The 25854-nt window shown below is 54.7% G+C and overlaps 2 protein-coding genes across 8 annotated transcripts in view; both read left to right on the top strand.

The window, feature by feature from the left end:
• The first annotated feature begins 1282 nt into the window (after window positions 1-1282).
• Window positions 1283-13061, top strand: AP3B2 (adaptor related protein complex 3 subunit beta 2). 4 transcript variants are annotated; one of them, XM_037396015.1, is made up of 28 exons: window positions 1283-1452; window positions 3646-3721; window positions 3848-3922; window positions 4058-4153; window positions 4245-4405; window positions 4549-4615; window positions 5376-5558; window positions 5677-5853; window positions 6090-6187; window positions 6481-6535; window positions 6689-6760; window positions 6931-6993; window positions 7225-7357; window positions 7440-7549; window positions 7625-7801; window positions 7886-8072; window positions 8174-8292; window positions 8518-8629; window positions 9219-9411; window positions 9486-9657; window positions 9743-9797; window positions 10158-10264; window positions 10376-10607; window positions 10710-10794; window positions 11376-11473; window positions 11589-11612; window positions 12198-12336; window positions 12569-13061. In XM_037396015.1, exons 1-28 carry the CDS (start codon window positions 1340-1342, stop codon window positions 12717-12719), a joined length of 3330 nt encoding a protein of 1109 aa, XP_037251912.1. In that variant the 5' UTR covers window positions 1283-1339; the 3' UTR covers window positions 12720-13061. The 4 variants fall into 4 exon arrangements, with proteins under 4 accessions (XP_037251912.1, XP_037251911.1, XP_037251914.1 ...); XM_037396014.1 differs by having other exon boundaries at window positions 5674-5853; XM_037396017.1 differs by lacking the exon at window positions 11589-11612.
• Window positions 13062-14186: 1125 nt separating this feature from the next.
• The window catches only part of CPEB1 (cytoplasmic polyadenylation element binding protein 1), a 42380-nt gene continuing 30712 nt past the window's right edge, over window positions 14187-25854 (top strand). For 2 of the 4 annotated variants that reach the window (XM_037395970.1, XM_037395969.1), the window contains exons 1-2: window positions 14187-14278; window positions 19876-20053. In XM_037395970.1, coding sequence (XP_037251867.1) covers window positions 14264-14278; window positions 19876-20053 — 193 coding nt within the window. In that variant the 5' untranslated portion in view covers window positions 14187-14263. The other 2 variants (XM_037395972.1, XM_037395973.1) reach the window with 2 other exon arrangements.

Below are 25854 nucleotides of genomic sequence, written 5' to 3'. Positions count from 1 at the left end.
GCTTTGTAAGTAGGAGCTTGGTGAGACCTCCACTGGCAGCACGGGGGCCACAAGGAGGTCTGAGACCCCAGCAGGGCCAGGATGCCCAGGATGGCTGTGCAGTCAGGAACAGGTCTCTAGTTGGGCTGAAGTCCCTAAACGGGGCTGGGGTCTCTGAGAGCCCTGTGGGGTCCCCAAAAAGGACTGAGGTCTCCAAAGAGGGCTGGGGTCCTCAGGAGGGTTGTGAGGTCCCCAGTAAGGCTGGGCTCCAGCTGCCAGTGCTGGTGGGGGCCCATCTGCACCAGGCAGGCAGGACAGCGGGGGGGGGGACCATTCTGGGGGAAGAGGGGCAGGTCCTTTCTGCTTGCTGAAGCTTGATTGCCATGCATTAATTAGATGCTTTATCAAATTTTGCTATCCAAAATGTGCCCATTTTCCGTGGCTGCCTCACCGCTGTGTGATAGGCTGAGCGAGCGGCCTGGCAGGCAGACAGCCTCATGGGGTGGGCAGCTGTGGGGGACAGGAACAGCTGAAATGCCCACCAGGATCAGTAATTAATGGTGAAAAAGGTAATAACAATAATAATTATTGATGTTACTCTTATAATAATATTTATAATAATAATTGCTATTATTTAATACAGTATGTAATATGTCATATATATCATATAGGGTAAAATGTAGAATATATAATATGATAGAATATAGAATATAGAGTATGATTAATATAACCAACATAATATAGCGTAGTATAACATATATATAACATATGGCACATATTGTATCATCTAGAATGTAGATTGTAGAATGTAGAATGGATTAAGTATGATATAGTATGATAGACTATAGAATATATAATAGAATTAATATAATCTGTAATATAATGTAATGTAATACTAACATAGTCTACAGTACGTAGCATATAATATATAGTATGTAATGTATACTACCTAACGTATTCTGTACGAAAAATAGAATGTAATGTAACATGACATATGTTGTGATATAATATGCTTGAATACGATAGCATATAGATAGCATATATTAAAATGTAACTATGTACAGCTGTACAGTGTCTGATGATACCTGTGAGATACACACCACACAGCCAGCCCCGAGCGCTGCCGCTGCCCCAGTCCCGAGCTGCGCACCCCCCGCCCCGCTGCCGGGCACCCCAGGCTGCGCGGGGCCGGGGACCCCTCCGAGGCCGCAAAGCCCCCCGCTGGGGGCGCGGGCGGGGCCGCCGGGGGGCGGGGGGGGGCGCCGGGTGGGCGGGGGGCCGCCGGGGCGGTTCCCGGCCCCACATCACGCTGACATCAGTCCCGGCATCCCGCCGGCCGCATCCCGGCGCATCCCGCGCCATGGCGGCCAGCCCGGCCTACGGGGAGGAGAAGGGGGGCTCCTCCAGCCTGGGGGAGCCCGAGTACGGCCACGACCCCGCCAGCGGCGGCATCTTCTCCTCCGACTACAAGAGGTGGGGACGGCGGCGGGGCCGGGGGACAAGGGCCGAGCCTGGCCGGGTGGCCGCCACCGTGGGCCTCGGCCGCCGGCCCCGCCGGGGATGTGGTACCCGACCGGGGGGGGGGACAGGGATGAGGACGGGGCAGGGGATGAGGGGATGCAGGCACGCCGCCGCCGCTGCAGGTTGCAAAGGCCAGGGAAGGTTTGGGGGGAGACCTGCAGGGTGCCAGAGATGGGGGTGGGGGGGGGGTGGGGGGGGGGCGTGGGGCGGGTGATGAACGGGAACCCCCACCCCTGGGCTGGGGGTGCCCTGAGCACATCGAACCTACCCGGGGCTCTGCTGACTCCCACGGCTCTCGCGGGGTCCCCGGGTGATGGCACCTGCCACCAGGTGCCCAGTTTGAGGGGGAGGGGGGGGAGGGCTGAAAAATGTCACCCCTGTGTGGGGCAGGCTGCTGGGGCAGGGGGGGAGACAGGGATGCAGAGGAAGGTGGGGGGGATCTCTGCAGAGCTGCAGGAATATGGGGGTCCCTTTGTCCCCCCAGCCTTGGCAGTGTCCCCCATTCTTGATGTGTCCCCCACCCTGACCTGCTGGCAGTGTCCCGCCATCCATTACCGCCTGATCGTGATCCCCAGACTGGCAGTGACATACACCCCAGCCCTGCCCACCGGCAGTGTCCCCAAGTCCAGCGGTGTCCCCCATACATGACCCGCTGGCAGTGTCCCCCAGCCTGGCAGTGTTCCCCTGTCCCTACATCTGACAGCGTCCCCTGACCCTAACCCCCACTGGCAGTGTCCACCAGTCTGGCAGTGTCCCTCCAGCCCTGACCTGCCCTCAGTGTCCCCCAGTCTGGCAGTATCCCGGCATCCCTGCCCCTCTGGCAGTGTCCCCTGATTCATGACCTGCTGGCAGTGTCCCCCAGTCTGGCAGTGTCCCCCCCATCCCTGACACCCTGGCACTATCCCCATCAACTGCATGCTGCCCTTTGCCAGAGCCCATCCCCTTGCAGCCACACCAGATCTGTCACTGTCCCTATGAGCTGTGCACGGTACATGGAGCAAGAGAAATGGCCCCGAAGTGCCACCCCACCACCTAGGTGGGTGTCCCATCATGATGGGGGGTCCCTGGCCAGGACTGAGCCACTCAAAGCACCCGGGGAAGGAGCTCCCTGCAATGTCCCTAAGTCCCACCTGCAGGATGGGGGTCACCTGGGGTGTGGCCTTGTCCACCGGGAAGGGTGTTGCAATCGAGGCTGCAACCCAACCCTAGCATCAGGTTTCAGCCAGCAGCGGCTGGAGGAGGAGCGGGGCCACAGCCCTGCCACTGTCCTCAGGGCCACCACACTCGGCCGAAGCCATGCTGTCCCTGCCTCCAGTGCAGAAGCTGCTGCGGCAGCTACCGGCGGGGACAGCCGGGCAGCCAAAACCACCAGTGGGTGGTGACACGGCTGAGGAGGTGATGAGCCCGGTGCTGGCCACCGAGGCTGGACAACCCACCTGCTACAGCGCTCTGCGAGCTGACGAGCTGCGGCCACTTGCCGGCCCCGAGCCCACAGTGGCCACTGGCACCAGGCCACCATCGCGGTAAGAATTCCCCAAGGACTTCCCTCGGGACCCCCCAGTGATGGTGGCTCTGGACGAGCATTGCCCCATGGATGCCACCCCCAGCTGCTGGGGGTGGACGCAGCCTTGCAGGTCCCCCTGGTTTGGTGGGAACAGATGTCCGTTAGAAAAGTGGACAGTGGTGACAACCAGTCTTGTAAAAGGCTGGTGGCATTTTCCTAGCCCAGGGAGGGGACCAGGGAAGGGCTCTGCATCAGGGCGCACTGGCACATTCACGCCAGTCCCCATGAGGGGACAAGGGACACCCAGACAAGCTGGGCTGGTGGCTGGGATGGAGACAGTGATGAGTGCCTGCTCCCTAGAAAGGAATCTGGGGACATCCTAGGGTGACAACACAGCCAGGCTGGGACAGGGTCCTCATCCCTGCACCCAGGATGGGGACAGAGCTGGGTGCCAGCACTGCGCCGGTCCCTCCGACTCGTCTTTCACCTGGCTGTAACCCAGTTCCTGTCCCCATAAATATTGCATGGCAAAGGGTCATGTTGCCAGCCTGGTAGCCAGGCTGGGAGAAAAAAAAAAGACTAAAAATGGTTACAAACAGCTAAAATTGGAAAATGGGAATTTTTTCCCTGGTGCGGTACAGGCATGATGACCTCAAGGAGATGCTTGATAGCAACAAGGATTCGCTCAAGCTGGAGGCCATGAAGAGGATCGTGGCGGTGGGTGTTGCTGCCACCGGTGGGGACCACTGCCGGTGCCAAGCCATGCCGTGCTGAGCCGTGCCATGTTACACTGTGCTGTGCTGTGCCAGCTGCCTGGTGTCATGCTGCTCCTTTACTCCCCAGATGATTGCACGGGGTAAAAACGCCTCTGACCTCTTCCCAGCCGTGGTGAAAAATGTTGCCTGCAAGAACATTGAGGTGAGGAAGGTCTTGGGTGGCCCTGGTGGCATCCATGGGTGTCCCCAGGGTGTGGCACCTCCCTTGCAGGAGGGTTTTAGGGATGGGCTGGGTTTTGGAGGCCTCTGAGGTTACCCCACCATCTTCACCCCACAGGTAAAGAAGCTGGTGTATGTCTACCTGGTGCGCTATGCAGAGGAGCAGCAGGATCTGGCCCTGCTCTCCATCTCCACCTTCCAGCGAGGACTCAAGGTGGGCTGGTTTGGGGACCCTGGGGATGTGTCTGGGGAGGGGCATTGGGTCCCCCACAGCTGTGCTGCAGCGCCCTGCATGTCTCTGCCAGGACCCCAACCAGCTGATCCGTGCCAGTGCCCTGCGGGTCCTCTCCAGCATCCGTGTGCCCATCATCGTGCCCATCATGATGCTGGCCATCAAGGAGGCTGCCTCAGACATGTCCCCATATGTGCGCAAGACAGCTGCCCATGCTATCCCCAAGCTGTACAGGTAATGGGGGGGCTCAGCTGCTAAATTCTGGGGGTACCAGTAAAGGTGCAGTGCTGGGGTCTCAGCTGCTTGGTGCAGTCAGAGACAGGCAGGGATGGAGGGGAGTTTGGTCCAACCACACGTGCTCTGCTCTTCCCTTGCAGCCTTGACTCAGACCAGAAGGACCAGCTCATTGAAGTGATTGAGAAGCTGCTAGCGGACAAGACCACAGTGAGTAGGGTACTCCGTCTCCCCTGCCCTAAATCTGGGGGTCCTGTCCTCATGGGGATGCAGATGTCCCCACCAAATTGGTGTCCTTGTGCAGCCATCCATGCAGAGCGGGCATCCTTGCAGTGATGCTGCTGTCCCCACCAAGCCAGGATCCTCATGGGGATGCTACTGTCCCCACTGATATGGCATCCTCATGGCAATGCAGCCATCCCTGCAGGGCTGGCATCCTCACAGAGATGCCATCATCTCCACTGATCCAACATCCACGCCACGATGCAGCCATCCCCAGAGCCAACATCTTTGTGGGGATGTCACTGTCCACACCAAGCCAGCATCTTCTTGAGGATGCCACCATCCCCACTGATCCAGCGTCTTCACAGGGATGCAAACATTTCCACCAAATTGGCATTCTCACAGGAATGCAGCCATCCCTGCAGAGTTGTCCTTGTGGGGTGCTGCTGTCCCCAAGGGGCCAACATCTCATGGGGAATCCCAACATCTCCACTGAGCCGGCATCCCCATGAGGAAACCACCATCCCCACCAAACCAGCATCCTCACAGGGATGCCACTCTCCCCACCCAGCTGGCATCCTCATAGAGATACAGCCACCCCTGACAAACCAGCTTCCTTGTGTGGATGCCACTGTGCCCACTGACTGAGCATCCCTGCAGGGATGCAGCCACCCCTACTGAGCCATCATCCTCACAGAGATGCCACCATCCCCAACAAAAAAAAGCGCTCTGGGCTTTCCCTCCCCAGCTGGTGGCCGGCAGCGTGGTGATGGCATTTGAGGAGGTCTGCCCAGAGCGCATTGACCTCATCCACAAGAACTACCGCAAGCTCTGCAACCTGCTTATCGATGTGGAGGAGTGGGGGCAGGTGGTCATCATCAACATGCTGACCCGCTATGCGCGCACCCAGTTCCTCAGCCCCAACCAGAACGTGAGTGTGGGAGCCTCAGAGAGCCCCTGGAGCCTCAGGGTGCCCCGGGAGCCCTCAGGGAGGTGGGGGTAAAGGGGGGTGCTGTTGAGGGGGTGCAAGGCATCTCACCTACCAGCAGGAGTCTTTGCTGGAGGAGAGCACCGAGAAGGCTTTCTATGGCTCTGAGGAGGAGGATGCCAAGGACGCTAAGGCAGAGGCGGCCTCAATGGCCAAGCGCAAGCCCTACGTCATGGACCCTGACCACCGCCTGCTCCTGCGCAACACCAAGCCCCTGCTGCAGAGCCGCAATGCTGCGGTGAGTCCCCCACTCCAGCCCTGTCCATCCCCTGAGGCCACCGGTGGTGTCCATCAGCCTGGGCTCATGATGTCCCCATCAGCCAAGAAGCCATCAGGGTGCTTGAGAGACACCCAAGGATGGGCATCCTCAGGGTCAGGCTTCCTCCAGGTGCTGCTGAGTGGGACTCTGGGGGACACAGCCATCCCTTGGGGTATCCTGTGCCTACCAGAAGACACTCAGGTGTGTCCCCACAGGTGGTGATGGCTGTGGCACAGCTCTACTTCCACCTGGCACCCAAAGCAGAGGTTGGTGTCATCGCCAAGGCGCTGGTGCGGCTCCTGCGAAGTCACAGGTCTGTGGCACCTGGGTGGTGGTCATCCCCTACCCCGCCACCCTGGTTGGTGGGGCCCAGGGGGAGCCCCAAGACCCTGGGAGAGATCCCCAAAAAGCCGATCCCCACAAGGATGTCAGGTTGGGGCAAACTGCCAAAAAACCCTGGCTTTTTGGCCCGGCCCAGTCCAGACATGGAGTGGCAGCATCATGGTGGCACCGGCCTGGTGGTGGGTCCTGCCCCATGTTCACAGGAACTTGCTGGGTGGGTCTGGCCCTGCCCCACTGATGGTGGTTCCCTCTTTGTTCCCACAGCGAGGTGCAGTATGTTGTGCTACAGAACGTGGCCACCATGTCTATCAAACGGCGGGTGAGTCTCAGACTTGGTGTGGGAGGACTTATCCCTGTTGACTCTGGAGCAGAATGAGGGGTAGCCAGCAGGATCACCAGGGCCAGTTGCCTGCAGGTGGCCTCAAAGAGTGGGGGACAGGGACAGCACTAATACTGCTGGCTCTGCATGCAGGGGATGTTTGAACCCTACCTGAAGAGCTTCTACATTCGCTCCACAGACCCCACGCAGATCAAGATCCTCAAGGTGAGGTGGAAAAACCTGGCAGAACCCATCACTGGTGGCTTTGAGTCTTCATGTACCCCTGCCCTGTGGGGCAGCTGTCCTCTGTGCCCTGTTCGCAACAGGAGAACAGCAAGGACCTGGTGCCCTGGCACCATGCCCTCATGTTGCCCATCTCTTGCTCTTTCCTGCAGCTGGAGGTCCTCACCAACCTGGCCAATGAGACCAACATCTCCACCATCCTGCGGGAGTTCCAGGTATGGCATGGCCATACTGAGGCCACCAGGGTGCCACCCTAGCATGGCTCTGAGTGCCAAAACACCACCATGGAGGGGACAGAGGAGAGTCCCACCTGGAGGAGTGGGCTGAGGCCCACCCAATCCCATGGGTGGCTCCAAAGAGTCCCAATGTGTGACCACCACATGGGGGAATGCCCAGCACTGGCATGTGGATGACATGTCATGTGTCCCCCTGCCATGCCCGCACAGACCTACATCCGCAGCATGGACAAGGACTTCGTGGCAGCAACCATCCAAGCCATCGGGCGCTGTGCCACCAACATTGGGAAGGTACGGGACACCTGCCTCAACGGACTGGTCCAGCTCCTCTCCAACCGGGACGGTGAGTACATGCAGTGGGAGTGAATCAGGGGCTCCATCACTCTCAGGGAAGGACCCCACTGAGGCCAGGCCTCTGCCTGCAGAGCTGGTGGTGGCTGAATCTGTGGTGGTCATCAAAAAGCTGCTGCAGATGCAGCCAGCCCAGCACAGTGAGATCATCAAGCACATGGCCAAGCTCACCGACAACATCCAGGTGGGTCAGGGTGCTGTGTGGCCCACAGGACCAGGGGAGTGGCAGCATTGCCATATGCCTGGGGACGTTTTGCAGGTGCCGATGGCGCGGGCCAGCATCTTGTGGCTCATCGGTGAGTACTGCGAGCACGTGCCCAAGATCGCGCCCGATGTGCTGCGCAAGATGGCCAAGTCCTTCACCAATGAGGAGGACATCGTCAAGTTGCAGGTCATCAACTTGGCAGCTAAGCTCTACCTGACCAACTCCAAGCAGGTACCTGGGACATCACCCAACAGCAAGCTTCAGTTTCCCTACCAGGGAGGGAGAGGCTGGCGCTGAGCATGTTCTCTGGCACAGAGCAAGCTGCTGACCCAGTACGTCCTCAATTTGGCCAAGTATGACCAGAATTATGACATCCGTGACCGGGCTCGCTTCATCCGCCAGCTCATTGTGCCCACCGAGAAGAGCGGGGCCCTCAACAAATATGCCAAGAAGCTCTTCCTGGCCCAAAAACCTGCTCCCATCTTGGAGTCCTCCTTCAAAGGTACCCACTCCTGGTCACAGGGCATGGGGACACAGGGCCAGCTGTCACCATGGTGCTGCATGGCTGTCCATGAGCTGCTGCCACCTCTTACCCCGCTATAGATCGGGACCATTTCCAGCTGGGCTCCCTGTCCCACCTGCTCAACGCTAAGGCTGTGGGCTACCAGGAACTGCCTGACTGGCCAGATGAGGCCCCTGACCCCTCTGTGAGGAATGTGGAGGTGCGTGGAGCACCCCAGGGTGCTGGGGGGCATGGGGTGGCCAAGGGGGGGTCATTATCTCAAGGTCTTAGGAGAGCGTCAGAAGGTGCCCAGATGCTGCTCAGCTGCCCCATGTCCCCTCTCTGGTGCCCACACATCTTCTTGGGGACAGGAGGGGACAAGGGCTGCTGTTTGGGCCCCCCACCCATGAGCAATGGCCCCACTCCATCAGCCCTGTGTCGGCAGGTTCCTGAGTGGACCAAGTGCACCAGCCGGGAGAAAAGGAAGGAGAAGGTGGAAAAACCTTTCTACTCTGACTCAGAGGGCGAGTCAGGGCCCACGGAGTCGGCAGACAGTGGTGAGGACCCGGTGGCACAGCAGGGCATGGGGCAGGTGCCACTGTGGTGGGGCATTGGGCAGGGGTCACTGTGGCAGGGACATTGGGCAGGTGCCACCACAGTGGGGCATGGGGCAGGAGCCACCATAATGAGGCATCAGTTGAGGGACAACATGGTGGGGCATAAGGCAGCAGCCACCACAGTGGGGCACCAGGCAGGTGCCACAATGGTGGGGCTTCGGGCAGGGGACACTGCAGTAGGGACATCCCATCATGGTGGGGATGTGGCAGGGGGATGTGGGGATGCAGGGATGCAGTGGGATGAAGCGGAAAGATGCAGGGGAGCATCCCCACTGGGATGCAAGGACATGGTGGGATGCAGTGGGAGGAGGTGGGGATGCAGCAGGATGCAGTGGGAGGCAGCAGAAGGTGCTGGGATGCAGCGGGAAGCTGTAAGAGGATGTGAGGATGTAGCAGGAGGATGCAGTGATGCAGTGGGAGGATGCAGTGGGGATGCAGCAGCAGGTGTGGGCATGCAGTGGGATGTAGTGGGACACAGCAGGGAGCTGTGGGGGAAAGCAGCAGCAGGGCTGAACCATGCCCCCTGCAGAGCCTGAGTCCGTCAGCGAGGAGAGCAGCAGCAGCAGCAGCTCCAGCAACTCCAGCTCCGGCAGTGAGGAGGAGGAGGAAGAGGAGGAGGAAGGCAGTGGGGAGCAATCAGAGGACAAGGAGGAGGAAGAGAAGAGGCCAAAGAGGAAGGAGAAGGAAAGCTCCCAGAAGGCAGCCCCGGGGAGCGTGGGCAGGTACCCCCTGGGAAGGCAGGGTGCCCCTGGCCAAACCCCCACCCCAGACCCCCTGAGCCAGGCTCTCCCCACAGCCCCAGTGAGGAAGAGGAGGAAGAGGAGAAGGGGGCAAAGAAGGCCAAGAAGAAGCCACCACAGGGGAGGAAGGGCCGTGCTGAGACCTCGTCAGAGGAGGCCAGTGCCTCCGAGAGCAGTTCCTCTGGCTCCGACTCTGGTTCTGAAGCAGAGGCCAAGCGGAGGAAGGCGGTGAGGGCCAGGTCGTGCTGGGACCAACACGGGTACACCCAGACCCCCCCATTCACATCCCCCTGATCTCTCTGCCCCCTTGCAGCCCCCCAGCAACAGGGCTGGCCCCAAGGAGATCTCCCTGCTCGACCTGGATGACTGTGAGTGGCTGCCCAGGGTAGGAGGGACGGCTGTCATGGTGGTGCTGGGGAAACTGAGGCACAGGCACCTGCCCTGGTGGGGTCAGGGCCCCGCAGGTCCTTTGAGAGCTGCGGAGTTGGGACAGGGACCAGTGGGGTGAGTGGTCCTTGTCCCCGGAGGATGGCTGTGGGGACAGGTGGCTGTGCCAGCAGGGCTGTCCCTCTTGGGACTGTGCCTGTGGGATTGTCCCCATGGGGCTGTGCCACATGGGCTGTCTCCATGTGGCTGTCCCATGGGCTATGCCACTGAGGTTGTCCCCATGGGAGGCTCATCAGAGCTCTGTTAACCCTTTCCTCCCCCTACCCCTCCCCACCCCACAGTCACCCCCGCTCCTCCCCAGCCCATCCCCTCCAGCAGCGTCGTCTCCACCAGCCTGGTGACTGACCTGGAGGGCCTCACGCTCACTGACACCTCCCTGGCACCCACTGTAAGTGTCCCCCATGCCCTTCCCAGGGGGGGTCCCGGGACACCTGCCACCCGCTGGGGCCGCACAGGGTAGTGTGTTGGCAGCCCACAGCAGTCCCTTGGTCCCTTGCAGCTGCTAAGCCCGGCGTTCGGCGCAGTGAGGACCTACGAGCTGCTGCACCGCATGGCGGGTGAGGGGCTCTCGGTTGAGTACTGCTTCAGCCGCCGCCCCTTCCCAGGGGACCCCCACATGGTGGCCGTCCAGATCCAGATCTCCAACAACACTGATGCCGAGGTGAAGAACCTGCGGGTCAGCGAGCCCAAGCCACTCTCTGGCATGCGAATCCAAGAGTTCCCCGAGATCGGTATGGCACGGCACGGCACAGCTGTGATGCTGCAGGGGGGATGGGGACAGGGGTTGGCTGGTGGAGGGGACATGGGATGCAGTGGCAGCCCTGTGGTTTCAGAGCACCTGGCGCCTGGGGACACGGCCAGTGTGGTGATGGGCATCGACTTCTGCGACTCCACCCAGGCGGCCAACTTCCAGCTGTGGTGAGTGCCCAGTGCCGGGCAGGACAGGACAGGTGTCCCAGGGGGTGGGGTATGGGTGATCCAGGGGTGGGGAAAGTGGGATAGACACCAGCATCCCTCAGAGGGACATGGAGCAGCAGGGGACAGGTGACAGCTGGACAGGGCATGGGGTAGCCCAGAGGACAGGGGACAAAGGACAGTGTATGGGGTGCTCCAGGTCATTGGGGACAGCCAGACAAGTACCAACATCCTTCCAGGGGACAAAAGATGGCAGGAGAGGGCATGGGGTGCCCCAGGGGACGGTGGGGCAGAGTCCCTCCAGGGGATGGGGGACAGCAGGACAGGTACCAGGGTCCTTCCAGGGGAGGGGGGACACTGGGATGGATGCTGGTTATTTGGGGACAGCAGGAAAGGCACTGGGCTCCTGGCAGGGGACAAGGACAAGCCGCCCCAGGTCCAGCCTGATGGGTTCCCCCTATTCCCAAGACCTCTTGCACCTCAGTTTCCCTCCAGCCACACCTTGCTCAGAGCAGGAACGGGAAGTGGGACACGGTGGAGGGGCATTTTGAGCACATGCCCCCCTCACCCACCTGTCTCCCCAGCACCCACACGCGCCACTTCTACGTCTCCATCCAGCCGCCTGTTGGGGAGCTCATGGCCCCGGTCTTCATGAGCGAGAATGAGTTCAAGAAGGAGCAGGGTGAGTCGGGGACAGGGACAGGAACAGGGACATGGCAGCGCACGGGTACCCATGACCCCAGTGCCGACACTCACGCCCCATTTTGTCCCCTCTGCCGCCCTCGCCGTGGCCCTAGACCACCTCACACGGCTGGGTGAGGGTAAGTGGCCACTTGGCAGGCCCCTAGACTAGCTCTGCTCCCTTCACCCCCCTCCTGCGCCCTGCAGCCTGCTGGTTGGGGTGGCCACCCTGGTGCCAGGGTGGCCCCACCAGCTCCCTGCACAGCGTGGAGGGTTCATGCCACCCCTGGCGCTCCCAGCACCATGTCTGGTGAGTGATGAGGACACCCTTGCCCTGCATCCCTGTGCTCCTGGAGCAGCAGCATCCCCACCCTGGCTCTACGGATGGGCATCTGCACTGTGCAGTGGGTGCTCTGTGCCCTGAAGCACCCAGCCCCATCGCTGCCAGTGACCGGAGTCCATCCCCAGGGATGTGGTTGTTGCCATGGGGCAGGGACGCAGCGACAAGGCCAGCAAGGGTTGTGGAAAAAGGATTTTCTCAAATCAGTCTCTGCTGAGCTGGAGAGAAGCAAGCAGGACCGCCAGTTCAGGATGTCAAGGGACCCAGACACAGGGAACTGGGGGCTGGAGGGGCTTGGTTTGGGGACAGCAAAACAGGGCCCAGCAGAGACACGGCCACTGGGTGCCTGGCCGGAGATGAGCAGGTCCTCTGCTGCCTGCTTCAGGGAAGCTGACAGGCATGAGCGAGATCACAGAGAAGCTGACGCTGCCCGAGAAATGCCAGAGTGACCACGCCATCGTCCAGCAAGTGACCTCGGCTGCCAACGTGGGCCGTGTGCCCTGCGGTGCCGACAACGAGTACAGGTAGCTGGACCCCCACACCAGGACCAGGAAGGTGCTGTCACCTCTCTGGTCCCACCCAAATCACAATGGGAACACTCAGGGCTTCCTTTAGGACAAGGAGCCTGCATGAACCCGCACGTGACAGTGGCCCTGGGTGGCAGATGCCTCCCCAGTCCCCACCAGAGGATCCCCAGGGACAGGAGGGGGACAGGGTGACAGCTCACCCTGAAGCCCTGTGTTCACTGGTGGGCAGGTTCGCGGCGAAGACAGTGACAAGTGGGAGCCTGGTGCTCATCACCCTGGAGCAACGGGAGGGTGCCGCAGCCCAGCTGACTGTCAACAGTGAGAAGATGGTTATCGGCACCATGCTGGTGAAGGACATCATCCAGGCCCTGGCGCAATGACAGCCGGACCCTGCTATACCCATGGCCCTGCCCTCTCTCACCCTTCTGCCCCACACTGCTCCCCAAAACACTCCCTGCACCGATTTCTGCTGGGTTATTCCCTGCCCCAGTCCCCAGAGGGGTGGCAGGCAGCAACCCCCAGGCCAGCTTTGCCACTGGGAGGAAGGAGCAGGATGGGGCGGATGGGATGCAGGATGATGTCCTGCTCAGAGGGGCAGCAGCAGCTCCAGCCCCCATGGGAGCACAGCGTGCATCTAGCCCCCTGCCCCTCGTCACCGTTTCCCAGTGTAACCCCTATTTATTATGGCCAGGATCTCCCAATAAAGCTCTTCTCGAACCTGCTCCATTCCCTCCCCCTCTGCTCTGTGTGCACAGTGGCTGCATCAGCCCCAACCTGCCCCCATGCCAAGCTCTGCCAGCCTTGCTGGGGCAGCGGCAGGGGACACCAGGGGACCAGCCACCCCTTAGGCACCTGGGAACATGTGAGTTCCCTGTGGATGGCAGCTTTTGAAGGAATCCCCCCTGGGTCTCGGTGAAGGGCAGATCTGAGGAGTCCTGGGAAGTTTCCAGCTATTTATTCAAAGCAGTATTGCTCGTGCTTCGTGCTTTGACCACAGAAATACCTGCTAAGTCAGGGCTGAGTCTATTCTGCAGTGTCACTGGAGGGATATCTGGGGACAGCTCTGGGAAGCTTTTCATCTCCAGGGGTGGAGGGGTGAGGGGGAAGGAAATTTGACTCTTAATCAAGATCTCTCCTCCCAGCACGGGTTGGGTGGAATTTAAGAAAGCCAGAGACCCAGCTCTTCTGTTCCAAAACTGCAGCACAGTGGGGAGGCACACCTGGCACTGGAGGAAGAGGATGAGCAAGGGACATGTAGGAAGGTCTGAACCCCAAATTGCCGTGACTCCAACCCCTTCTGCTGCTGCAAAAAGGGTGAGGGGCTGCTTTTTCCAGGGATAAAACCTCCTTTGATTTTTCGATGGGTGAGGAAACACTCTCCAAAGCAGCATCACCACAACCACCCGCTGGGTGTCAAGCGTTTGTTCCCCCTGGGAAAAGTCCACTGCCACAAGCACTGGGGCTGGAGCCACAGCGCTGACCGCTGCCTTGCTCCCAGTTGAGGCTGAAGCTGGGAGCCGGCCACGCTGCCACCACCCCATTGCCCCTGGGGGGGGTCCCATTCCCCTCACGGGGGGGGCGGGCGGCGCCAAGCCTGTGTGTGGATCAATGCCCGCGCTGAAGCGGCCCGGGGGGGCGTCCGCCCGCCGCCGGGCGTCGTCAGGAGAGACCGAGCACCGCCCCTGCGCGGGAAGCAGCGCGCGGCCCCCGCCCCGCGCGGGGCATGCCGGGATAGGGGAGGAGTAATGCGGGGGTGTGCCACGCGGCGGGCGGGCGCCGTGCGCATGCGCCGCGGCCCCTCCCCTCAGCTGCCCCCCTCACACCCCGGCGGGGCGGCGGCCCAGAAAAGCCGGCGGGGCAGGCAGGGCCACCCGCTGCTGTCGCTTCCCTCCGCTCCGGGACCCGCCTGCCCGCAGCGCCGCCCATGGCCTTCCCGCCGGTGAGGGGGCAGCAGGCGGGACACGTGCCGGCCGGCCCGGCGCCTCACGGAGCCGAAGGCGGAGGGAGGGGAGGGGAGAGGCGGCGCGCGCGGCCCCTTTGAGGCCGCCCTGTCACGTGGTTTCACACGTTGGCAGCGGTCGGGGGAGGGGGAGCGGTGCTGAGGTGATTTCCCGCCCTTCCGCCGTGCCCGGCCGTCCAGCGGGGATGGCGCCTTCTCGCGGGATCCTCCTTCCCTTAACGGAGCGGTGGAGCCCGGCCGGGGGCGGCTCAGCCTCCGCTCGCCCCCTTACCCCCCCCCCTCGGCCCCGAGGCCGGGCTCCGCTGCTGAGTGAGGCCCCGAGGGGGCGAGGGTCTCTAAGCGAGTTTCGCCTGGGGGAGCTCATCACCTGGCTCGTGCGGTCTCCAGCGCTGGAGCCGGTACTGGAGGAAGCCCAGTGGTTGCAGCCCAAAGTGGTGCCTGTGTTTGCCCGCGTCCCAGGTTATCGGGGGGGTGAAGCTGAGCTGAAGGTGCTGAGATCTGCTTTGTGATAGTGGGGCATGTTTTTGCTTAAGTGGGAGCTTGTGGTCTTGCAAGTGGTAGTTCTGAGTGTTTCTAAACTGTCTCTTTGGCATACAAAGTGAATGGAGCTGCTTTTTTTAGTCCTAAACCAGCCGACTGCAAGCTCCATGTTGTAAGGCTGGCTTTTCTTGGTGACCCAAGAGACTTGGTCCCTAAGTGTGCTGTATGGGCAAAGACAAGAGAAGACTCTTAAAACCAAGTTCTTTTTTCTTTTTTTTTTTTTTTAGCCTCCAGCTAAAACCAATTAACGGTCGTTGTGGCTGCTTTTGTGGTAGTCTTAACTGCGTGTGCCGGCAGCTGGAGCGTTGGTAAGGGGCTCTAGCTAGAGCTGTGCAAAGGGTGGGAGCTGTGTTTGCTGATCGGGATCCCTTTGCTTTGCTGTAGTTTATCTTAACAGGAATAGTTTCTCTAAACCAACTAAAACCTTATTCTGTGTTGGTAATGTGCTGAAGTAGGTAGCTGTGATACTGCTTGTTTCCAAAGCTGCTTGAGTGATAGCTTAAAAATGTTTTGTTCCCCCCAAATGGCAAAAAGTAGGTGCATTGACAGGGAAACTTAATTAAAAACAGGCAGCTCGGCAAAATTGGTGGTGCTCTGAAGGCAGTGCTTCCCTTGTAAGATAATACCATTAAAATCCCTTCCAGTCTTGATTCCAGACAGGTGTGTTCAAGACCCCATCCACGCAGTAAACTGTGGGAGAGCTGGGTAAGCTTGGCCTTGCTGATGGTGAGAAAGCTGATACAGCCTAGCCTAACCCTGTTTGTGGTGGCTGGGGCGTGCAAGCTTGTTGCTTTGTTAGTGCTGTTGCTTGGTAGGAACAGTTAAAGTAATACTGCCCTTCATATTGCTGTAGCTGACTTCAGCTTGGGAAGCAAAACATACCTATAAAAAAAGGGCTTTTAGAGCTACCTTTCATCAGAGTATAGAACCATCTTGGTTTGATTATGTTGACACTGACACCATTTTAACAGCACCTTAAACTTTGAATTTTGTCTCAGGATTCAAGGCCCTCTTGGCTGTAGCTACAGTGCTGAGAACCCCTTTGGACGTCGGTGTGGTGCTGCCCCAGTGGGATTTCTACAAAAGACTTAAAAAGCAAGGGTTGAATTTTATCTGAGGTAGACGAGCCTCATCCCCTCCAGAGTTTCCCCAGGAGCTAATGCACATCTCTTCCATACTGATGGCTGAGCTGTTTAATGACTTCCCTAAGGATTAGGATATCCTAATCCTGTGACAGTGCTGTTGTGATGCTGGGGGTTCTGCCTAGCCCTGGGATTTCATTATCTGTAGGTTTGCTACAGGTGTGTCTGCCTCAGGGCTGTGGAGAGGTGCCTTTATTTCCCCTTACCCTGGACATCTTTTGGTGGTGTTTGCTGCTGCACTAGTGTATGTCGTTCCACTGACTGAGCTGCTGCAGGCTGTGTTTGTGTCTCTGGAGTGGGAGCTCCTGCAGGTAAACAGCAGGCTGCAGCTGTGGGGTTTGCTTAGGGCTGATGGCATGGGAACTCCAGAGACCTGACCAGTCACTGTGCATTGGCTGCAGGCTTCTCAATGCAGAGACAGTACACAAGAGCTATCTACCATGGTGGTAAGGTTCATTGCTTGTCTTTCTGTTACTCTGGGGGAGTGGAAGCTCCTTTTATTTCAAGTCAAGCGTGGCACTCCCAGTGTCTTTTGTTTTGAGTGCTGGAGGTGCCTGGAGCCTCACAGTGCCCTCCTTGAGGGAGTGTCCTGGGAATGCATCCTCATGCTTGGACATGGGATCTTGGCTAAGAGTTTGGCTGAGCCAGGGTAAGATAGACTGTATTCCTGTCTGAGATTCACCTTGCTGTGTCTGCGTGCAATGCTTTTTGGGTCTCTTCACATGTACCACAATGATTTAACCTGAAGCTGCTAAATTGTTTGCTCTGTGTGCCTACTGCAGGGAACTGAATTGCCTTCCTCATTTGTTTCTGATCTAGGAACATCCCTAGAGACTTAGCTCTTAAACGGACACTGGGTGTCTTACCAGGCATCAGGAAGCAGTGTTTGACTCCTGATGACTTTAACTGACCTTTCTGCTGGATCACACTTCTGTATAGATTTGTTTATCCAGTGGCTGCACTGATAAAATGGTGTCCTCTCCTCTGGGTTGGGATTGTGTGCTGTAGCAGGCAAGACTGATGGAGAATGGCTGTTGTTGGGTCCCTGGTTACACCCCAGTGTTTCACACAATGTGCTAGGTCATTGCTGGGGACTGTGGAAGGAGAAGGACCCACCAGTTTCTCCTGGACTGGTGCCTCAGTGGAAGCAGAGGGGATCACCAGCTCTGAGCATGGGCTGTAGCTATAGTTGCTGCTGTGTGGAGGACTTCTAGAGAAGCCTGCAAAGGCAGTGTGTGTTTAACTATTGCAAAATCCTTCAAGATGGAGAATCGAAAGCTAATCCTAGCTGGGCTCAAGAGTGCTCCTTTGCTTGTCTTGGCTTGGGGATGCAAGAGTGGAGCTGGTTGTGGAGAATGCAGCTTCAGGTGTGACATTTCCCTTTGCTTTGGTATAAACTCTGTTGAGACTAAAGGATATGGGCGTATTCTCAGCTACACATTTGCGGACTTTCCACTGGACTGTCCAGGCTGCTGAATCGTTTGGGCCCTGCATGCTTTGAAGACCTGCAGAGCTCTTCTCAAAGGAATATCTTTCTTAGGGGTCCAGGGAGGAGGGCGAGCTTTACCAGGGAAGGTACAGAGATATGACCCACTCCCTGAAAGGGATTGGATGCCAGCTCCTGTGTCCAGGATGCTTGCAGTATTTTTGGGCTATCCTTAACAGTCTTAAGGTTAAATGCTCTGTAAACAGAAGACATTTTTGTGAAAATGCTTTGTCGCTGTACTCTTACTGTTTTCTATTCTTGTTTGTAGCAGAACTGGTGCTGCCAGTTGTGGGAAGCATCAAATGCTAAATGAACAGGAACGGGTCAGGCATTTGGTTTGCTGCTTGCGTTTATTTTTGTCTTGCTAGCACAAACTTCTAGGGAAAAGCTTTGCCTCCTCCTGCTGTAAGTGGTTCTTTAGCAGTAACGGGAGTAGAATATGGAGTTTCACACTTGTGCCAAAGCAGCCTGATATGGCACTTATTAAAGATGACCGGCAATATTTTCTTAAATTGAGCTTCTGTACTCCTCAGCTGCTTTTTATAAAGATGACTTAAAGCTTTCACTGCCTGTTTCCTCTTGCCTGAAGCTTGTTTTCAGCCCTACCTGTTTTTACACTTGGCTTGTAAATGCTCCTGGTTTGTCCCAGGACCTTATCTGTGGGTCAGCTGAGCCTTTCAATAGATGTTAATAGCCTTAAACGGGCTGAAATCCTGAATCAATTGTTCAGGTTCTGCCTGAAGGCATTGTGTGAGTTGACAGTTCAGTAGCTTTCTCCTGCTGCTTCCAGGACAGTGGATTATTTTTTTTTTTTAGCGACATGGTGGGGGGGAAGCTCTTTGTGGAGAAAACTGTTGGATCAGATGTTATGGCAATAAAACTGCTCAACACGACAGGGTTAGTGGGGGGGAAATGCAAGTCCTATACTTGCTGAGCTAAAGTCCCCATGTCCATGTGAAATTCAGTTTAGACCTGCCTTCTGCCACATCTTTCATATGGGAAAGATCAGTAAGGGATGATTTGAAAGTATAACCAGTTTGGTGCTTCAGGCTTGCTAGTGGGTGAAGCGTTAGGAGAAACATGGGAGAGGTCAGGCCCAAAACTCTTGCAGGATTGCATCCAAAAGGTAGATGTATTAAATGCCTGCATGACAAGTACAAAGGGCTCAATTTAGAGCTGTAGACTTCTGTGTGTCTTGGAGTAGCAGGGGCTTGTGTGCCAACCTTGTTGCTATTCAGTTCTTTGAATTTGTCTCTAACTCTATTTGTTTAATGGTGAGGGTTCTGCTCTGGAGGCCAAGACTGGCAAGCTTGTGCCTTCCTGCTCTTCTCTTTAATGTGGGTCTTAATTGATAGTGATACCATTTGTTCAGCATGTTCAGGAGCAGAGTTCTGCTGCAGTGGCTTTTGGATGGCAAGAAGACCTGCCTTTGGTCCAAAAATGCTGGTTAGAGATTAAGTTGAGCAGCTTCTAGATTGGCAGAGGCTTGAATGTTGTGCAGCTGTGTTGAAACAAGCCTGGATGTGAAAGTGGCTTGCAAGCAGGGTTGGGGGAAGCAACTGTTTTGCTGGTTCTCTGGACCAGCACCAGGAAGCAGGAGGGGTTTGATTTGTTTCATACAGAGGAAGCTTTACAGAAGCTCTGGTTATTTAGGGTGGTCTCAAAACCTTGACTCTAGTAGATCAGTGCTTGTGGAGGGTTGTACTAAAGCAGAGGGCTTGGAGTAACCTGCCTTTGTGGTTAGGAACTGCTACCTAAAGGGAAGATTGGGATTTGCTTCTCTGCCTTTCCAAGGGACACCTCAGGATGCAGGGCTATGTTTGATTAGCTGGGAAGCCATGCTTTTTCTGCAAGCCTGTTTTCTGAAGCAATTGTGTGGCTGCTGACTTGAGCCATTCCAAGATGATGTTCAGAGCTCCCAAACATAGGTGGTAAAGTGAGCCTTGCTCTCTGCTGTTGTGCACAGGAGTTTCTTGTGGTGGCTGCCTTGACCATGAGCATCCTCCTTGTTCCTCAGTGTCAGGAGGCTGATTCTGGGGGGAAGGTGCATGCCTCTGTTAATCAGATATCTACTTCAGTGTTGTGATGTGGAGAAAAGCAGTAGGGGAGCTTGTGCTGGCAACCAAACTAGATTGGGTGATGTGGCTATTAGTCTAAGGTTCATACTAGCTGTGGTGCACCAGTACCTGTTTGTGACTGGGGCAGTTCTGGTCTGATGTGCTGTGCTGACAAATTGCTGACCCGTTTGCTTAACTGTTTCTTTAATGCCAAGAATTGTACTTGAGTGTTGCTAAGACCTGGAGCTAAAGCTAATCTGAGTATTGGAGGCAATCCAGACTTTCAACAATGTGTTGAAAGCAGAGTGGTGAGTACTAGTCTGTTTAACATGAATACTTCTTTTTTACCAGAAAGAAGATACTGGGAGGAGTGTAAAAGACTGCAGGGATAGCCTGGATGCCCCTGCACTTTCCACTTGCAGCAATGCAGATATATTCCGCCGAATAAATGCAATGTTGGACAACTCTTTGGATTTCAGTGGAGTCTGTACCACGCCTGTCACAAAGAGCAAACGTGATGTCCTGCCAGGTAACATGTTTGGCTGGGTTAAAGGTGAGCTTTTGCGGGTCTGGGGCTGATGGAAGGCAGGAGTTGCTTGGTGGGACCTGACGAACATGTGGTGGTATAGTCCTCAGTGGTGTGGTAGTGTGCGTGTGATCGTAGAGGTGCTTGGAGTCAGGGTTTGTGTTCTTCTGGTACTGGAGGCTTTGTTTCTGTGCCTGAAATGGATAATCCAGATATTCCCTGGCAGTGTGGAGGTTCTGGGGAAGGCTTGCTTAAGCTCCTTGTGATGCTGTGGGTCGCTGTGTGGGCAAGATGTGAGCTCTTGCTGCCTGACCTGCCAGCTTCTGGTGTAGATAGTTCCAGCAGGCTCCTCTAGCCTGCCTCTGCTGGATGCAGGATCAATCTGTTGATGGTTAGTATGTCTGACTTGCTGCGTGTGTTGAAAATGTAAAAGAATTTTGAATAACTGTGTTTGCTACAGGTCAGTTAATTGTGTATGTCAGAGCACAGCAAAGCAGTACATGTAGGTGAAGACTTTCTTGCAAAGCAAGCTTGGTATTATGAAATCAGTGCTGCAAGTTCTTGCTTCCCACAGGCTGAGGGGAGTGGGCATAGTCTGCTGTCTTGCACTTGATGTGCCTCAAAACAGAAGGCTCTGTGCCAAAGTAAAGAGTGTTGGGTCCAGTCTTATTTTTATGCCAGTGAAGGACATGCTTTTGTCCCTTTACAGTAGGCAATATCTGCCAGTAAATATACCTGCCTGATGTTCCTCTTGCCAGTGTACTCCTATGCAGTGGTATTTGTGCCAAGGATTTGGACACTTGAATTGCTGTTGCTCCTCCAGCCTCTGAATTATAGGGTCAATAAACACTTTGGCCATTATTGGAAAATGACCCTCTGGACTTGTCCCAAAACAAAGTGGGAAGGGAAAAACCTCACCAGATGGTGACCTTGCAGCCTGCTGTAGGTGAAGCTTTCTCTGCAGTCCCTTGGAAACAGGGTTGTCTTCTGCTAGTGGTTAATCTTGAGTTTTAATCAAATGGATGTCTGGGCATCCTGTGGGGCTGTTTGATGCTTATACTGTGCAACTTTGTTCTGGACTAGCAAAATGACTGCTACTAGATGACTTACAGTGCAGCTTAATCTCCCGGGTATTTGAAGGGTTTAGCACTGTGGACGAGGGGCTGATCTGGCCACGTGATCCTGTGCTGGCATTGCAGAATTGCCAGAGGAAGTGAATCGTTTGCTTCGAGGTATGGATCTATAGCTGTAGCATCGCTTGAAATGTGCGTAGTAAAACGGTATTGGAGGATATGCTGGCTACTCCTGAGCAGTTGCATAGTGAATATTAACTAATTCAGGTCAGTGGCGTGGTTAGTGGTGCATTTTTAGAGATTTGCTGTTGTACTGAGCTGTTCAGACTTTTTTTGTCCCTTGGCACGGTAGTAGTCAGTATTGTATCTGATCTTGATGCACTGGAAGCATAAGGGAGGAGTAAACCTAAGTATTTTCCTTTATCTCCTTACATTGAGCTCATGAAAAAGGTTTTTTTCTGGCTGCCTTGTTGAAATCTTAGCTATAGCCCTTCATGTTCTGTGTATGATTTGAAATGAGTGTGTTCCCTAATTAAGTTTCAGCTTACTTGCTGAAGTTAACATTATTGATAAAGGAGCCATCCCTGTCCACTAGAGCAGATTCATCCTGGGAAGATGTGGGTTAGTTCTGGGTTTAGAGCTGGCACATCAATTTTAATTTGCAGTACTGTCTTCCAGATTTCTAAAGCTCTTCTTTGAGGGACTGTGGTATTCACCTGGCAATGAAAAGAACCTGCTTACTGACCTGCTGCATGTAAATCTCTGCTTGGTCTGTCAGTTACTGTGATGTTTCTAATGAACATTTGGAGCAGAGGGTCTTGCTGGGTGTGGAACTACTGAGAAGTGGTGACTTGATTGGAAACTAGGTGAATTTCCCTTAAGTGTTGTTAAACAGAGTTTGTGTTTCAGGCTGTCATTGAGTAACTTCTATGGAAGACCTCTTGAAGGACAAGTACAATGGGACTTGCATGTAAAAAAGGGAGGCAAACATTATTTCTGCTGCAGGGCAACCAAAGTTTGTGTTTTTTGGGATATCCTAAGCAGCTGCTCTTCTTCCTGATGTAGAAGTTGAGGCCAGCCTCACATGTGAGTGCTGGCTGCTTGCATAGCCACTTGTACAGCATGGGGACCCTGCTCAGCTTTAGTTAACCTGACACGAGGCTTGTATTAGATCTCTTGTGCAATGGTACAGATGCTTGTGATGGCATGAGGAAGAGGCTTGCTTGCTTCCCAAAGGATGCTAAGCAATGCTGAGCCAGGGCTAGGAAGTGGCTGCCTTGGGTGCCCTCACCATTTAGGCTAATGGCAACGTGTGATCTTTCAGAAGGTGCCTCTGGGCTATACAAGAGACTGATAGTGTACAACCTGAGCTACCCTGGCCAGGCCAGCAGTTATCAGACATAAATATGTGAATGAGTCAGCATGTGCCAGTGCATCAGCAGTTTGGAGTTACTAGTCTACTTGGAGTCCCAGCCTTGTTTTGTTAGCATCAGTTAGGACCTCTCAGCAGGTAATGAGGGCCTGAATGCAGCAGTCCTGCAAGCTTTCTTCTGTCTCTGGATCAGAAAAGTGCATGAGCTGCTTCTACTTAATGTATTGCTAATGAGCATTTTCTCCATGAAGAAGCTGGCACTGTCAGCAAGGTTGTGAATCCTAGGACAGCTGTGATATGCAAATGGGGAGGTGCTTCGGTGCTTGGACCCTGGCCTAGGTTGTGGCAGACTTCTGCAGAAATTCCTGCCTGGTGGCTGTCAGGCTGAGCATCTGAATATAATGCAGCTGACTGCCCCCTGTACTGGGCAGATGGTTTATCCCAAAGCAGGCTGTTGAAGCAGTTTACCATGCTTTTGAGTGAAAAAGATGAGACTTTGCAGGACCAGTGTCTTGCCTTCAATCAGCCTGGCTTCTGGGTAGGTGACCAATGGAGCAAAGACCCTTGATCTCACGTGGTCTTGTCACTGCTCTGAGGTAAATCACTTCTGAACAATTTTGTGAGTCTGTGGTGCTTTAACTCAGTGCAGGAACAATTTGTGTATTGCAGTTAGGCTATATTATCATGAAACTTGATGGCTTGGGCAATCTCAATGAGCCTGGAGACCCATCCTTAATGTAGTAGCTATAACAGGTGAAAGGTCTGTCTTTTTACAACTTAAACTCTTTTGGTGGGAGAGCTTGTGGAAATAATTGTACTTCAATCAATTCATGGTCCTTCCAGCTTTTTCATTGTCTTCCTCAGGTCAAACTAAATTTATCCTGGATTGGACTTGTGTTTAAGAAGCCCCTTTCAGCATTAAGAGGATTACATGTGGTAGGGAAGGGATGGCAGAAGTTCATGACCTTTCACTAATGCTATTGGGGAAACACGTGTGAAGACACCTTACTTGGTATGATGAGGTGCACAGCAAGATGATGCTGATGAGATCAGTACAGCAGCAGTCTGAGCAATGTGAGAGAACGAGCTTATTCAGCAGTCCTGGATCAACACAGTTGGAGAGCTATCCAGAGCTGTGTGGCAGAAGGGACTGCCACTGCAGATTTAGCTTGCCATACCTAATGTTAAATATCTGTAAAGATCAGTTTGCAGTTAATGATAATCCTTGGTGAAGTTAGTTGCCTTGTCAAAACGATCTGAGTTGTCAGGCCCAGCCTGACCACTGCCGCAGTGGTTCATGGGTGCTGGCTCCAGGAGTTCCCCAAGCACTAGGCTTAGGTTGCTAGCCCAAACCAAAGGGTACAGTGCAGCAGTGTGGTGAAAGCTGTAATTGTAGAACCTGTCTCATAGCTTCTGGGACAGGATCGCATGGTGCTTCAAAACACCTGCCTTTGAAGCAGGTTCAGCCTTCTCTGAAAAAAGGCATAACTGCCTCAGCAAGGTTGTGTGTAGTGCAGACATGAACCATTAGTGGTTTTTTAGTGTCATGTTGGAGGTGGGAGAGAGAATGTGGCCTTGATAGAGGCAGGAGTCAACATCTACCACCAGCTCAGCTCCTGCCAGTGATGGAGTGCAGCCTGTCCTTGAGAAACTGCTTCACAGAGAACATTGTTCTCTTCTCCCAGGTTTAAAGCTGATCCACATGTTCATCATGGGTCTGAATGAGACTGAGCAAAGTCAATTACTTGAGGGAGCAGGTAGTTTTTGTCAGGCTTTAAAGCTGGGCCTTGCTGTGGGGAAGTTGCTGGTATCAGATTTTAAAAAAATAACCCAACCCTAAACTGGCTTTTGAAATCATCATCCTGTTCTGTAGGCATGATTTCTAAGTAGAACAGTGAGTAAAGCTCCTGCTTTGGTTCTTGCATGCCCATTTACTCACCTGGCTAAACTGACTGGCTTCAACTGAAGGCAATGCTGGCTTAAAACAAATGGTTTGCAAGGATTGTAGGTACCCTAAATGTCCCAGCAGCACTGATCTTTCCTTTCATTAAGCTCTGCTCACTTAACTGAGATAAAGCAGCCATTATTTTGCTCTAAGTTGACAGTCCATTGTGTGAAGAAATGGGAGATGCTTAAGCGACTTCCTGTGGATGGGAGTGGCTTAAGGTGCCAAGTTCACTGTGAAGGCTGTTAGTTGTGGCCCATCAGGTCCTAATGATTCTCAGTGGCTGCTCTATTTAAGGAAAATTGAAGGACAAATGCAAAACCAGACTAGCTGATGTCTAAATTGGCTTACTGTTTGCTCTCAGCTGCAGTCAATGACCTATCACTTGTTTAGCCACCCAAAAAGTCCCCTCTAGTATAATGTAAATTCCTGTGCCCTGCAGCCATGAGGAAATAAGCCAGACAGTGCTAGATGCAGCTGACCTAATGTGTGTGGCCTTGCATGAGGGGACAAAATGTTATAAAACAGAGACTCAAAATGTAGCACTGCTTGCCTGGAGTGCATGGGGTTAATGGGGTTCCTGAGGCAGAGCAGAGCTCTGCTCTGTTAGCAGGAGTTCACCTGGAGCTGGCAGCTGGGAACAATTCTGCTTGCCCCAAATAAATGCTGTATGCCAGGAATGCACTTGCAGAGTGGTGAAATTGAATACCTGTGCCCCAGAAGAGGTGCATGGCTACTGCCTTTGGTTTTGGCCTTTTTATTTTAAGTGTCACATTAATAGGTGTTTTCCTACATTGGTACAATGCTTTTCTGTACTGGAAAGTAGCTCTAGTAAATGTTTGTTTTTTCATCAGATCTGCAAATGGAGGCAGATTGTGGTGTTCTGCAGACAGCAGGGACTTGGCCTTGAGCTGTTGCACTCTGTGGTGGTCACAAATTGGATGGTGTAGCTGAAGATCCATCAAGTTTCCTGACAAAACGTGCTCTGTCATTCAAGTTTTGGTGCTATAATCCCGTGGCAGTCTCTCTTTTGGAAGAGGTAGACAGAGCAGCAAGGCTGGTCACAGTGCCCTCTTCCTTAGTTTAAGTAGTTGTTTGCCAGCTGTTCCAGTGTCTGTGGTAATGGGAATAGGGCAGACTTCTTCATCTGGCTGTGAAATGGGTTGTGCAGCAGCAAGTGTTTCTACTTGAGGAATCTTTCAGATTACAGGGAAGATGCTTAGTTGTGTATCAAAACTTCTTGTAACTAGCAGGTTTATGCTCAACAAGCTTTGCTAAGACCCTGATGATCCCCACTGTACTTTTGGGATACAATTGGCTCATCCTCTAAAAGCTTTCAGTTGAGATGTGCTGCTTTAGTGTGCAAAATGTACTTGAGAAGCTTAATTTTCAGGGATGTGCTTCCCAGCCTTTA

Source organism: Falco rusticolus, chromosome 7, assembly GCF_015220075.1.
Source record: "Falco rusticolus isolate bFalRus1 chromosome 7, bFalRus1.pri, whole genome shotgun sequence".
Lineage (NCBI taxonomy): Eukaryota > Metazoa > Chordata > Aves > Falconiformes > Falconidae > Falco > Falco rusticolus.
The sequence above is the reverse complement of the archived record's forward strand: the minus strand, read 5'-3'. Positions and strand labels throughout refer to the sequence as shown.

Coding starts and splice junctions, on each gene's coding strand:
- AP3B2 (XM_037396014.1), top strand. CDS start 1,340: ATGGCGGCCAGCCCGGCCTACGGGGAGGAGAAGGGGGGCTCCTCCAGC. Junction 5,559..5,673: donor TCCTCAGCCCCAACCAGAAC/GTGAGTGTGGGA, acceptor CTCACCTACCAG/CAGGAGTCTTTGCTGGAGGA. Junction 10,265..10,375: donor ACACCTCCCTGGCACCCACT/GTAAGTGTCCCC, acceptor GGTCCCTTGCAG/CTGCTAAGCCCGGCGTTCGG.